The sequence below is a fragment of the Musa acuminata genome, unplaced genomic scaffold, assembly GCF_036884655.1.
Source record: "Musa acuminata AAA Group cultivar baxijiao unplaced genomic scaffold, Cavendish_Baxijiao_AAA HiC_scaffold_412, whole genome shotgun sequence".
Taxonomy (NCBI): domain Eukaryota; kingdom Viridiplantae; phylum Streptophyta; class Magnoliopsida; order Zingiberales; family Musaceae; genus Musa; species Musa acuminata.
In genome coordinates this window covers 204,169-216,262 of record NW_027020660.1, presented here as the reverse complement: position 1 = coordinate 216,262, position 12,094 = coordinate 204,169, and the positions used below count along the sequence as shown (strand labels likewise).

At 39.0% G+C, this 12,094-nt stretch overlaps 2 protein-coding genes across 2 annotated transcripts; one reads left to right on the top strand and one right to left on the bottom strand.

Annotated features, from left to right (window-relative positions):
- Nucleotides 1–1,138: 1,138 nt before the first annotated feature.
- Nucleotides 1,139–5,609, top strand: LOC135658689 (cinnamoyl-CoA reductase 1-like). Its single transcript, XM_065176151.1, has 5 exons — nucleotides 1,139–1,384; nucleotides 1,468–1,622; nucleotides 1,726–1,914; nucleotides 1,987–2,342; nucleotides 5,099–5,609. The coding sequence occupies exons 1-5, from the start codon at nucleotides 1,243–1,245 to the stop codon at nucleotides 5,262–5,264; spliced, it is 1,008 nt and encodes a 335-aa protein (XP_065032223.1). The 5' UTR covers nucleotides 1,139–1,242; the 3' UTR covers nucleotides 5,265–5,609.
- An 855-nt stretch (nucleotides 5,610–6,464) lies between these two features.
- Nucleotides 6,465–10,734, bottom strand: LOC103970997 (uncharacterized). The gene is made up of 5 exons (XM_009384912.3): nucleotides 10,147–10,734; nucleotides 9,109–9,145; nucleotides 7,912–8,148; nucleotides 7,771–7,818; nucleotides 6,465–7,078 (listed from the first exon to the last, which is right to left on the bottom strand). The coding sequence occupies exons 1-5, from the start codon at nucleotides 10,449–10,451 to the stop codon at nucleotides 6,818–6,820; spliced, it is 888 nt and encodes a 295-aa protein (XP_009383187.2). The 5' UTR covers nucleotides 10,452–10,734; the 3' UTR covers nucleotides 6,465–6,817.
- Nucleotides 10,735–12,094: the final 1,360 nt, after the last annotated feature.

The window sequence follows — 12,094 nt, the reverse complement described above, 5'->3', positions numbered from 1 at the left end:
CTTGAGGAATTGAGGAAAAAGAACAAGAAGATACTCTTTATTATCGATCAAGGCACAGATCAAGATAATTTTGAAAAATTTATGATCACCGACACTATCGACAAGTTCAAGAGAAATTCTGATACTCTTACGAATATGGTGAGAAAAAAATCAGATACAATAAGGAATTAAAAAAAAGAAAATGAAGATAGATATTGCTTGGAAAAAAAAATGAAGTTTAAAATTAGAATATTTGACTATAATATTAAGAGTATTAGGTTCTGAATAAGGTTGAGTCGTAGAAGAATACTACAACTCATTATCCATAAAATGTACACAGTGCCAAAACTTGAAGTTGAGTTTCGAATTCATCGAAAGATGCCAACGGTGAGAAACTATTTTTTTTTAGTATGCGCTCTATTTCCACAACTTTAATACTAGAATTTTAGAACATAGGCATTTCTGCAGTCCACATATTGTAACGGAGTCTTCTTTTGATAGCTTGTCTCAGATGGAGGAAGCGTTTACATGTTACATAGGGAAAACGAACATGCGTCCCGATTCCATGTAAGATAAAGATTCGTGATATATGGATATTGCTTCATCTCGACTCAGCTCATCAGGTCAGTTCGGTGCATGCACCTCGTCGCAGTTCGACTTGGCTTCGCAGACACCATTATAGCTCGACCCTGCCTGACCAATCCGTCATCAGATTAGTTCGATCGACAGGCGAACACCATCATAGCTGTGCTCAGCTTGAGTTCAGTAATCACACTGATGAGACTGTACAATCGGCCTTTGTTTTGTAGGTCAGCTCGGTGCGTTTACACCTCTTCTAGAGTTTGCGAGATATTTGGGATCAAAGTCGACTTTAATTCTCTACATTCTATGGATGATCAAAAACTGACCTCCATCAACATCTTACCTGCTTACAGTCGGAAAGTTCACCTCTGGAAGCCAGTTGTCTTAACCCTTCACCTAATCCCTGTACTTCGAATGAAAACTTGAAGAACACCTCAAAAGACGTGTGGTCTTCGTAGAGCTGCCTTTTTCCCTTGAGGTGCGACGTGCTGCTTTTCTATCTTGCCACCTACCCCCTCTACCTGTACCCACACATTTCTCACATCCTCTTCCCCTATAAATGCCACAGTGCTTCATTCCCCTTCTCACCGAGTCCTCCAACGTTTCATCTTCCCTCGTCTTCCCTCTTGCCAAAACCTACGTGACATCGTTCTCATCTCCCTCCCTCTCGCCGCCGTCAGCATGCCCGTCGACGCTACCGCGCTACCCACCGGCAATGGCCAGACCGTGTGCGTCACCGGTGCCGGCGGTTTCATCGCCTCCTGGCTGGTGAAGCTCCTGTTGCAGAAAGGATACACCGTCAAGGGGACGGTGAGAAACCCAGGTGACATGGCTCGCGAGCAGCGGTTCTATGTAGGAGAATTCCCACGTCGTTGGTCTGTAACGCCGAGGCTTCTTTGTTAGCAGATGATCCGAAGAACGCACACCTGACGGCGATGGAGGGCGCCGCGGATCGGCTGCTGCTTTGCAAGGCTGATCTCCTCGACTACGGCGCTCTGCGAGAAGCCATCGATGGCTGCCATGGCGTCTTCCACACTGCTTCTCCCGTCACGGACGACCCTGTATGATAAGCTTTAGCCCATCGCTTTGTTCTCACTTAAAAGTGTGTGGAGAAGGAAGAACAACTGATGTTTTGGTTGTGTGCATGCGTTACGCGTGTGGAAGGAGGAAATGGTGGAGCCGGCTGTGAGGGGCACGAGGTACGTGATCCATGCGGCGGCCGACGCTGGCACCGTCCGTCGTGTGGTGTTTACCTCCTCGATCGGCGCGGTCACCATGGACCCCGGCCGCGGCCCCGACGTCGTGGTGGACGAGTCGTGCTGGAGCGATCTCGAGCACTGCAAGAACACAAGGGTGAGCGCGCGCGATATATCGATGCATCGGTGCACGAGGCTGGTGGCTGACGTCACTGCTGTGGTGGTGCAGAACTGGTACTGCTACGGGAAGGCGGTGGCGGAGAAGGCGGCGTGGGAGGTGGCGAGGGAGACGGGGGTGGAGCTGGCGGTGGTGAACCCGGTGCTGGCGCTGGGGCCGCTGCTGCAGCCGCAAGTGAACGCCAGCATCGCCCACATCCTCAAGTACCTGGACGGGTCGGCGACGAGGTACACCAACGCGGTGCAAGGGTACGTCGACGTGCGGGACGTGGCCGAGGCGCACGTCCGAGTGTTCGAGGCGGAGGCCGCCGCCGGCAAGCGGTTCATCTGCATCGAGCGCGTGCTCCACCGCGAGGACGTCGTCCGCATCCTCTCCAAGCTCTTCCCGGAGTATCCGGTGCCCAACACGTAAGTACCCTTCCTCTTTGCATGTGTGGCATGGAAGCATTACAGGAAGTGGACGTGAGCGCTTAGAAGCGGCCAAAACACACAAAGAAGAAATGATGATAGCTTAGTGCAGCAAGGTAGGTGAATTGGGTGGACCAATCTACAATCCAAATTATATAAAAGTTTGCATTACTGAGATTAGACATTTATAAAAAAGAATTAAACATATATTTTTTTGTTTATAGATGATTATATAAATCATAAAATAAAATAAAAATCATTTAAGATGATATGAAGATGTGCTAAGATGGTCATCTAGTCTACATATGCTAAACTAAAATGAATTAGTTTTAATGCAGCGAGAAAAGATAACAAAAATAAATAAGATCTTTCTACAAATTATAAATAAACATTTAAAATTCTTAAATTGATTAAGGAAGTTTGATTTGTAACAAAGATTTCTTATAAAGAATTGGTGTATTATGAAATGTTATGTATATAAATCTTTTGAAGTATTAAGGGGAAAATATGTTTTCCAAGCTTAAACTTGTATTATTTGAGGCCATCAAGAGAACAATATGAAGTTAATCATATGATTTTCAGACTATAGTTGACCTAATTTCGATCTAGATTATTGATTTTCACCAAGAAAAAAGAGAAAGAAAGGTTGAAACATAAACAACTGATCGTTACTTTGTAATTTGCTGTGATAGAGAGGAACTTAAAATTTTATACTGAAAAGATTATAGAAGAATAACATGCTAGCACTAAACATCTGACAACATTATATCATATACTTGGAAATATGGAGATCTATGTAGTTTAGCCATGCCTTCAGGGTAATATGACTTCCAAGTGTACCTTCCAACTATGCTGTCATAGGGAGATGGAGACTGACAACCTGAGGCTGCAAATGGTTTCTCCGACTGAGAAGGGAGATGAGCAACTGGACCTTCAGGAGAAAGCCATATAGAGAGGTTTGTGTTCAGAAGAAATGAAATGTGTTAATGACATCTGTCAAAAAAAAAAAGTAAATAAAGAAAGAAAGAAAGAAAGAAAGAAAGAAAGAGGAAGAGAAGACAAAAAGGATATCAGATACAGTGGGGTTTTCTCACCTACTCCCTGTTAGGTTCCTCTGAAGCAAGAAGTAATGACAAAGATATCATTGTAGCTTAGAAGTATGGGAATGGATGGACCACCCATCACCAGTTCTCAAAGAATGAAGAAGCTAAGATACTGGCATAGAGAGAGAAACTCTTGAGACAGGGAATATATCTGATGGAAAAAGGATATGCATTAGTAACTTCGTCTAATCTGATTAATCCATGGTGAGTTCAAAGAAGAACATTAGGAAAATGAAAATATATACTTTTCTTGGTTTTTCTAAGAAGAAATATTCTTTTTTCTGCATAGCAGAACAAGATGAGTAGCGGAGGGAAATCAACAATGACACTCACATGCAATTGTTTAGGATTATACAAATATATCCAATTTACATAAATTAGAAGCCCTAATTTAGATTAGAATGTGGGGAGTATGAGAGTCAAAAGTCTATCCTCCAAATAGGAATATAGTCTGATCAAGAGAGTAGCAATAGAGAGGTTATAGTCAGGTTTATTGAATTAATATAGTCTTTTTTTTTTTTAGTTACTTCAATTCTTTTGTTGATGATTGGTATTCTATCTCCTCCTTTTTCAATCTTAATTCTCAACAAAGTAGTCTTAAAACAATTATATTTTTTTGTTGTTGATGATTAATAGTAGCACAAGATTGAAAAGGATATGCTTTTCTAAGGGTATGTGGTCACAATCATGAAAAAAAATTAAAACAAAAATAAATTTATATAATACTTTATTAGCTTCAACGAGTAGTTGATAAAATAATTTTATTTTAATTTCTAGAAGATCTGAGAGATATTGAAGAAAGAGTAGCATGGAAAATTCTTCCCACAGGAAGCAGCTGCTAAATGAATGCCGAACTCACATCAGAAACCCTCGGGAGATGCTTAGACCAATCAGATCATGCACATAGCTATCTTACAATCTTTGCCAAGTGCAGATTTAGAATTGGTGATAGACTTCCTTGCAGCTGATGTGAAGCTTTGTGTGTGTTTCTTTTGTCAGCAAGCTTAAAAGACACTGATCTGATCGTACTAGAAAAGGACTCCCAAGTTTTTTGGTAGCCTAACACTCGGAGAACACCTCCCGAGGTGCGCAGACAACCTAACACAGTCAAAGCAGTGTGTGTCACACTGTGAAGCTGTTTGAATGGACTATTGTTCAGTGTAAATAAACCACTTGCTTAAAATATTTAGACTTATAAGTAATACATCTATCAGCTATAAATCAATTCGATTTTTTGTTCACTACTGATATTGATAAGGAGTAGCTTAGTTCAGAATCAAACCTTCACTATATCGGCCTAATAGCATTTATCCATTGAGAACATAAAATGTTTAATCATAAATTAATAATTATACATTCATCATATTCTTATGTTTGAGATAAGTTAAAAGTCTTTAGTGTTTTTATAAAATATCATTTTATTAGTATATATAATCAATGTTTTTTGAGTTAATTGAATAGGCTATAAATATTTTATAAATCAATTTTTTAGGTGTTCAAATGTGAAGGATATTTCTTACAAGTTAACTTATGAGATTGTGATGTCATACCGCTCTCATTTTTTCTCTAAATTAGGTTATTACAATTATAGCATTTGACCTCGATTGATGCATATCTCTTGTGGTTGTGGTGGTGGTGGTGGCGGTGATGCAGGTGTTCCGACGAGGTGAATCCTCGAAAAACGCCATACAAGTTCTCGAACCAACAGCTCAAGGACCTTGGCGTGCAATTTAGGTCGGTGATCCAAAGCCTCTATGACACTGTGAAGAGCCTGCAAGAGAAGGGTCATCTCCCATTGCCATCTCCAAAAATAATATGAAGATAATGTGCTATTGTTGATGTATATGAATATATATCGTATGATGCATGTATGTATGGATGTGATTATGGTCTCGTTTAATATATTTATATATTTTTCTCCCTTGTTTACCCAATCATCCATGGCCAACCATCCTCTACCAACCATACAAGGCTATCTTTGCCTTTCCGGTGTTACCTACTCTTTCTCCTCTTCCTCTACTGTCTATCACGGATGACCGCAAGCACAACCCCGATTCATTCGTCTTGTAACACTTTGTAAGTGTTCTTTAGTCTTTCCTTTGCATGATTTGCTTGTACCTTTGTTTGTTCTTTTTCATGTTTTTATAGTAAAAATCTCTTAAGATGTGTGCTGTATCGTTTGTACAATGTGAAATGCTAAAGTCATTCTTGAACCTTGTTTGACTAGCATAGGGTTAGATACACTTCGGGTGAGTTTGTGCTGCATCGTATAGCACACCTAATTCTTGACTCTCATTTAGCTACATCCTTTCGCACACACTTCAAGCCTTTCAACACCTAATTGTTGACTATTATTTATGGACTTGCAGCCAGTCTTGTTTTACTTTGGTAATAAACTTGATAAGAGATGCCCATTTGATCGAAGCTATCATCCTTTCAATGCTCTCTTTTGATTTTGCACCATCCATTTGCTCACCCACCGGCCTTTTATCTTCATCATTTCAAATCACAAAATCCTACGCAAAAGCGTTGCCATCCCCCGTATGAGGCATTAGAGTTTGATGGAAGCTATCATTTGAGGGTAATGAGTTGGCACAAAGTATTCCCCCAAGAACTAAACGATGTAACTCCAAAACAAGTGATATTGGGCCAAGTTTCCTAAACTCTGTCTGCCTTGATCGACAAGCTTCTCATTTGTAGCCCACATACCATAATTTACATGAAATGATATTGTTGTTTACCGTTATTGACACTTTGGCTCATTTGGACTGTCTGTAATCACAAGTCTCATTCACAGTTGTGATATTTCAATATTCTTCTTGGTGTGCAAATCTCTGTGACAAGAATCTAATGGCAAGATTATGATACTCTCACTTGCTAGTTTCCAATGCAATGCAAATCCAACAAACTATCAAATTCAAGCATCTCACAGATACAAGACAACTAGTCACTCTCTCCACTGCAAACATTTCTTTGCTCGTTCTGAAGGTTGACTACATTCTTGTTACATCTATTAATCGATTACAAACTCATTATCATCTGTCTTCCATCAGTTAGCTTCATTTTCCAATGTTGATAAACAGATACAAGTACTACTTACAGAATTGAAAGAGAACATAGTCTGTTCCTCTGAGGAGAAAAAGAGAACATGAAGTGCATGATCTAAGAAACAAAGCCATATCCTCTGCTTTCGAGGTGGTGAGTGTCTGCATAAGCCATCAATCTGGCAAATCATAAGAATAATTAAATTCATGATCGCCTACTTATCGATGGATCAATTCGTGATCTCGATGTTGTTAATCTTCAACTGTTTGACCCAAGAGACTCATTGCAGCCGAGCTGAATGGGGAACTTTAAGAGTTGTTAGAACAGCTATCTTTTGCCAAGTCTCAAACACTTGTTATATTTTACTTCTGTGACGGCTGATATCGACAGACTACTCTGTGTTATCTGTTTCACAAGAGTGTGCTTCTCCATCGCATTGATAAATTTTCGCAGGTGCTTGATAAATTGGGGAAATGTCTCTAGGTTGCAGTGGCCACCTCCCTTGATCCACAATGGATCGTACTTTTCTTTCGATAGCTCCCACAGGCGTTTTCCATGAGTCCAGTCAACAATCTCATCGGAGGTTCCCTACAAACAAGTGGTAGATGGTGTAAGGCATCATATCGAGTCCTTTTTATCTCCAAATCACATTTGAAAAGATCAAGAACATCAATAGATGAGTGAATTGAGATTCTGAAGTAATACTGTACAAAGAGTTCATGCCAAATGGTTTCAGAAACAACAAAAGAGGATGTCAAACATTGAATCCAAACATTTTATCTTCGGTCAATCTCAAAGCAACTTCTTTTAGTTAAGCAATACTCTGACAAAATTGTAGGCATCGGAAATTTCAAATGCCTGCATAAACTTGAGCATGTAGTGGATATCAACCAATTTGGACATTTCTGGAGAAGAGAACCAATAAGAGAAGCATTTTCCATCAACTAACTTGGTACTTGTGATAGTTGCTTGTGAAACAAATCTTCAGTTTTGACTTTTTTATTTTGTTATATGCTTTACAACTGAGCCTATATAGATGACATGAAAAGGCTTAGATGATGATGATGATGCAAAAGCTAGGTACAGATCAAACGAAATATAATGCAAAACCACTTAGGAATTTAAGACATTCATAGTTATTTCATTATACAACTTCAATGTCCTAATTTGCAAGTACACTTATAGAATGACCGATCTGATATCCAACATAACATTGCGGAACAGATTGCTCAAATAAGAGATGAAATTTGTTCATCAGAAAGCTGACCAAGAAGGCTTACATGTATAACAAGAACTGGGCAGTTTACTTGTCGAATTTTGTCAATGTTCTGCAAACGAAAAGTCCATGAACTAGTAAGAACATGAATATGAATAATAAATGCAGGAAAAGAAAATCTATAATGGTTGTATTCCAAACTTACCTTAAAAATATCAAACCACAATGTCACTTTCACAGGATACAAGACTCGTATGCCTGAGAGGATTGCACTATGGAGGACTACACCTCCCAGTTTCTGTAAACGTGCAGCCAGGTGCAATGTCGGTCCACTACCAACAGACTGACCATACAAAATGAGATCCTCCTGTTTTATCTCATACTCTTTCATCAAGCAATCGTAGACTGCTTCTATGTCATAGTATGTGTTGAACTCAGATGGCTTTTGGGAATGACGACAAGTAACAAGGAAAACAAGTTACTATCAGCAACCAAAACTATAGTAGAATGAGTGCTTTTGATGAAAATATATCAACTCATAAAAGTTGTTGTAGCAGTTGCTATCAACATCTTTATCCTGAAGTTCTTGAAAAGCATGCTTAGACTCGATTGTAATTTCAACACAGTTCATATGATAAAATTTGATAATAATCATATAGATTGGCTATGTTAGACCTATCATAGAGTTCAGGATTTCTTAAAGCAACTTTTCACATCCTTTCAAATTACAAAGAAAAAAAAAAAAAATCAGCCATCAGATGGCCTGACTATAAAATTTGAAAATATATTTCAAAAGAGTGCTTTATCCAAATATTTACTTCGAGTATATCAGAAGCATAAATACTATGGTGATTTACCCCTGAAACTTATGGATTTCTGTGAGTTGGTCACCCCTTCTAAGGGTGCTTCGATCTTGCTAAACAGAATTTCATATGTTGAATTGATACAACTAATTTACTCCATCACTAGAGACCCTCTTTATCTATTTATGATATCGAGTACCTCTTTGAAAAGAAATTTTCCATTTAGATTATATACTATGGAGCTAATGTTTTAGGCTTTTACCAGTCTGATCAAAATTATATTCGATCATATGGCCCGATAGCATCTAACTTTTCAATATTATTTTAGCCGATATCAGATGGTATGGCTCAGAGTACCCACCAAGTACATCAGGTATCATATCAGTCAGATAGATTACTGAAATAGGCATCAGTCTGAAATTTAAAACATTGGTAGGCCTTACCTATCCATAGTTCAATTCAATTGATTTAACTATTATCATGGAGAACACATGATCCTTTTGTCATAGCGTTACAGATCCACAAATCGTACAAAATACCTAAAGAATTCAGGGGAAGAAAAATATTACTCCATTGCTTGCTTATTTACAAATGTTTACCTTTCCTGTAGATGCTCCATAACCTGAGTAATCATAACTGCAAAAGAGAATAATGTCATCAATGAGTTCTCACTGCATCTTACATCAAAAAGGATTTTTATGATTTCATTTTAAAGCAATAACATATTTGTTCTATTGTCCAATTTGAGATTCAAAAATTGGAAAATTGAACAATACTAATGGCATCCTTGAAGAGAGAGGATAACAAAAGCAACAAGATAGAATTGTTGTTTCAGATAAGAATTCAAGAAGTCTATTCGGATATCTCATCATGCCATATATGTAGACATATGACAAAAAAAGATCAAATCAAAGGTGATCACAATGAAAGAGTGGATGCATAATGGTAGCCTCTTTGTCAGCTCCCCTGGGAAATATCACCCTCTGAACAATCGTTTCCTGGTTCCATTATATATACACAAACTGCTCTCCAAGTACAACAAAAGATTACATGCACAGGGCTTATCACCTCAAGTTTCAATTTTCCTTCCTCAAAATCTAATAGTTCCTTTTGTAGTTCTGTAATCTATACATAAAATTGTCTCCAAATTTAATAAAATATCACATGCACAAGGCTTACAACCTCAAGTTTCAATCTGCCTTTCTCAGAAATTTAAATGTAGGTTGGTTAAGGCAAACGATAAACCGATAGGTTAGCAGAGGAATCAAGGCAAAATTAGGATTCAGGACAACCAGGAATCTGTGCAAAGACAGATGAAAAGTTTGAGGGAACAACACGAATAGAGGTAGAAAAGCACATTAATTGAGAAACAAAGCCTGCACCTGCACGTTAGAGAGAATTCCTAACGAGCATGGATGCATGATATAGATCATATGAAGCTAAGCGTAATCTTGAATAGGTCTGCATAAATTAAAATTCTTCCTTTTTCCCTATTAAAATCCTAGTAATTTCATTTAGTCGTGGCATTCGCTTAGAAGATCTAAATCCAGCACAAGATAATCCAAAAAATTCATATTTTTCCCCGCAGAAAAGGAACGAAAAATGAAGAAGGAAGAGAAAGGAAACGGGAAGTCTACCTCATGATGTTGACGCGGAGGTGGGAACGGAGCTCGTGGAAGAGGTCGAGCATCTGGCCGAGGTCGGCAGCGTTGCCGTGGGAGTAGAGGAGGGTGAAGCGGGCGAAGGGGTGGCGCCAGAAGGTGGCCACCACCCGGTTCCCGGCCTTGGTCTCCACCAGGTGCACCTCCACGTTCTTCCCCGGCGGCAGCCTCGACAGGCACAGCGGCCCTTCTCCTCCCCCCTCCCGGAACACCTCGTACGTCGCCGGCTCCGGTGGGAAGAACGCAAATCGTGCCGCCACCGACGACGTCACGTTCCCCATGTCTCCTCCTCCTCCTCCTCCTCCTCAAAGATCCCACCTTTACGCAAATTAATGACACCTTCCTCCTCCTCCTCCCTCCTCTCTATCCCACAAGCTTCTTTTTCTGCTCCTCCTTCCTTTCTTCTTTTCTTTTGGTGCTGTTTTTTATGCTAATTTCCTTGAAACAGAGGAGAGGAGATAGACAGAGGAAGGCCCAAGAGATTTCATGAAAGGTCGAGAGAGAGAGAGAGAGAGAGAGAGAGAGAGAGCGGGTGGGGGGTTTGGGTTGACGGCAGCGAAATGAAACAGATTAAGAGCAATTAATAGAGGTGGGGATTGAATCTGATCAGGGAAGGGGATGGTGATGAGCTGGATCAGCTCAGAATCCAAGGGGGAAGAGCTGAAGAGGTACATCTGTCTCTCTCTCTGTGCTGCCTCTTCTATTGCCATCAAATGTCTTCTTCTGCTCTTGCACGGATCTTAACGCCGCAAAGCGGGATGATTGACGGCTTCGCTTTGGTCAAAGGGAGGTACGAGATCTGTCAGACTTTGCAGGGAGTCGAGAGTTATGGCCGTCGTCTCCGACACAGCTCTACTTACATGACATCATAATCTATATTTAGATCTCGTAGTTGGTTGGATTTGGGGGTAGCGAAGGGTTTTCATGGACTATAGTTGTTCCCGCTTCCTCCCATGGCCGCCACCTACTAGTTTCTATTTCCACGTACGTACATGCAAGTTTAATTTCCTATGAAGAAACTAATACTAATCGAACCAATGGATACTGATGAATATTTATTAGTCCTGTAAATACTGAATCATATGATTATTAATGTTTTCTAAATTATTCTATTATAATATCAAGTTTTACATGTTTGATATACTATTGGTATAATTATTATGATATGTTGCCTAAAATAATAGTATGACTTTTCTAATCAAATTCTAATATATATATATAGTGGATTAATTCAACGGAGATTAGAAGGTTCTGTGCTAATATAATTCCTAAGACAATAAAGAGGATGAGACGTAATACTATATTAGGAATGATAATGCCTAGATAAGAAATTAAAATAGGGAAGAGGCAAATATAAAGAATGCCTTAACATGGATTCTTCTAAATGTTGTATTCAAAGTTTGTTGAATAAAAACTGTGGGGAAAAAAAAGAAAATTCACATTAACTATTATGAATAATAGCATACCAAAAAATATCTTGAATGTTGTGGCACAATCAAAGTACATAAATGATAATTTAGTCCTTTTTTATTTTGAAAATTATCATGTATATTTCTTACTATTATGCCATAACTGATAGAATATTATTTGACAGCTTAAAAGAAAATGTTCATGACGCCAGAAAAGTTAGATGAGATGTGAAAAGCAAGTGACTAATCTTGAAGATAGAAAAGAGTAGTTAACATTGATTGATGTGCCCCAAATTATGCAGCGAGTGAATGAATTGAGGAATAGCTTTAAGTTCCAATGAATCAAGTGGAGATGGTGTTTCCTAACCATAATAATTGATAACTCTTTCCTGCAGAGAATAATCACATTTTTAGATTATTTGATGGTAATCACAATAATAAATTGTTTCATTCTACGATCATCAATCATAATAATGTATCATGTTTCATTTTGCAGAAACAATTTGTCATACGAA

Bases quoted from the DNA above. Each gene is read 5' to 3' on its own strand.
- LOC103970997 (XM_009384912.3), bottom strand. From the start codon at position 10,451: ATGGGGAACGTGACGTCGTCGGTGGCGGCACGATTTGCGTTCTTCCCA. The intron at 8,149-9,108 runs GTAAACATTTGT...CATTCCCAAAAG, and splicing joins ATGGAGCATCTACAGGAAAG to CCATCTGAGTTCAACACATA. The intron at 7,079-7,770 runs GTAAGCCTTCTT...ACTTGTTTGTAG, and splicing joins GCCCAGTTCTTGTTATACAT to GGAACCTCCGATGAGATTGT.
- LOC135658689 (XM_065176151.1), top strand. From the start codon at position 1,243: ATGCCCGTCGACGCTACCGCGCTACCCACCGGCAATGGCCAGACCGTG. The intron at 1,385-1,467 runs GTGACATGGCTC...CTTTGTTAGCAG, and splicing joins GGGGACGGTGAGAAACCCAG to ATGATCCGAAGAACGCACAC. The intron at 1,915-1,986 runs GTGAGCGCGCGC...GTGGTGGTGCAG, and splicing joins AGCACTGCAAGAACACAAGG to AACTGGTACTGCTACGGGAA.